The sequence below is a fragment of the Emiliania huxleyi genome, assembly GCF_000372725.1.
Source record: "Emiliania huxleyi CCMP1516 chromosome Unknown EMIHUscaffold_1401, whole genome shotgun sequence".
Taxonomy (NCBI): Eukaryota; Haptophyta; order Isochrysidales; family Noelaerhabdaceae; genus Emiliania; species Emiliania huxleyi.
Genome location: NW_005201190.1, coordinates 1 through 1,414, shown reverse-complemented (window position 1 = coordinate 1,414; position 1,414 = coordinate 1). Strand labels below are relative to the sequence as shown.

General features: G+C 61.9%; 1 protein-coding gene across 1 annotated transcript; it reads left to right on the top strand.

Moving 5' to 3' along the window:
• Positions 1 to 226: 226 nt before the first annotated feature.
• EMIHUDRAFT_122654 (hypothetical protein) lies at positions 227 to 802 on the top strand (the record flags this gene model as incomplete). The annotated part of the gene is made up of 1 exon (XM_005787596.1): positions 227 to 802. One exon carries the CDS (start codon positions 227 to 229, stop codon positions 800 to 802), a length of 576 nt encoding a protein of 191 aa, XP_005787653.1.
• Between the last annotated feature and the right edge of the window lie 612 nt (positions 803 to 1,414).

The window sequence follows — 1,414 nt, the reverse complement described above, 5'->3', positions numbered from 1 at the left end:
GCGCCACGCTTGCCTCCGCGCTGCCCCCTCGCCTGCCTCACCCGTGCCGCCCGCCGCACAGGGTTGCGGTGCCAGCAAGAACGCCGTCGCCTACGAGCAGGCCCTGAAGGAGGGCTCCCTCCGCCAGTCCGCCGACTACGCTCACGCGCCTGCTGCGCCGGCCGAGGTGGACAGCTTCATCTTGGCGGCGGAGGAGGCGCCCGGGACTGCGCCCGAGGAGCCTGGCATGCCAGAGAAGCTGGACGGCGTCCTCTCGCGCGGCCTGGCGGCGGAGGAGGCGCCCGAGACTGCGCCCGAGGAGCCCGGCATGCTGGAGAAGCTGAAGTCCTCCATCAGCGAGATGTTCACGCCCATCACCGAGCTCAAGTGCACCAACTCGTTCCGCGGGGCGAACAGCTCGGACGAGGCGCAAACGGACAAAGAGAAGTACGATCCAATTGTGGCGGACCATATGAAAGAGATCGGTGAGCTTTTCACGAAGCTTGACAAGGATGGCAGCGGCTCTCTGACTAAGGATGAGCTCAAGGACGTCGTGCAACGGTACACGTCCAAAGCGTTTAACGAAAAGGAATTCTTTGAGTGGTACGATGTCAGGGGCGAACCAGACCGTAAGATCGGCCTGACCGAGTTCTCCTGGTACCTCGCAGACCTCGCCTTTGCGTTCGAGGACCCCAAGAAGGCAATCTCTGCTGTCATCCAGGAGGTCGATGAGAAGAACACGGAGGCGCTTCAACACGAGGTGGCGGCTGAGGCTGCGCCTGCGGAGGCGGAGGAGCCGACCTACGAGGCGCCCAAGGCTTAGGTAGCCCCTCCCCTCTGTGACGTGTGTGAGCGACTGCTGTGACCTGCGGAGTGTTGTGTCTCGGGGGTTTACGTCGTTCCGAGGTTGCTCGGCCCCTGTGTACCCGTTCTCACTGTTTTGTCCGCGCCTGTTTTATTGAGAACTTTTTTTAGGTAGCTATAAGGACCATTCGATTGACTTAGTCTTGGGCTTGTAGACCGCGGGCCCCGCCGGCGCCGGCTTCGCCGGCTTCATTCTTCATATCATATCATCATATGAAGTCATGTGCATGCGGGGAACACACCAGCGGAAAATTTTCCGAGAGAGCAGAAAGCGGAAAGAAACAAACACCGCCGCCAAAGGAGGGGCCCTGCGAGGGGTGGAGGACACAGAGGCAGAGACCGCGCCCACACCCACAAAACAGGGAAATCCGGCGACGGGGCTCGACCGTGCGCGGCGCGGGGCTCAACGCCGTCGAGCGACAGCACACATCGAAGCGAAACACGCGTAGCTAGACGCGTGCAGCTAGACGCGTAGAGGCGCGCTGTCCGCCGCAAGGCCCGAGACGACGAAGCACCGTCGAAAGAATCAGAGCAATGACCCGTGCTCCAGGGGAGTGGTGCTCTTGGGAAG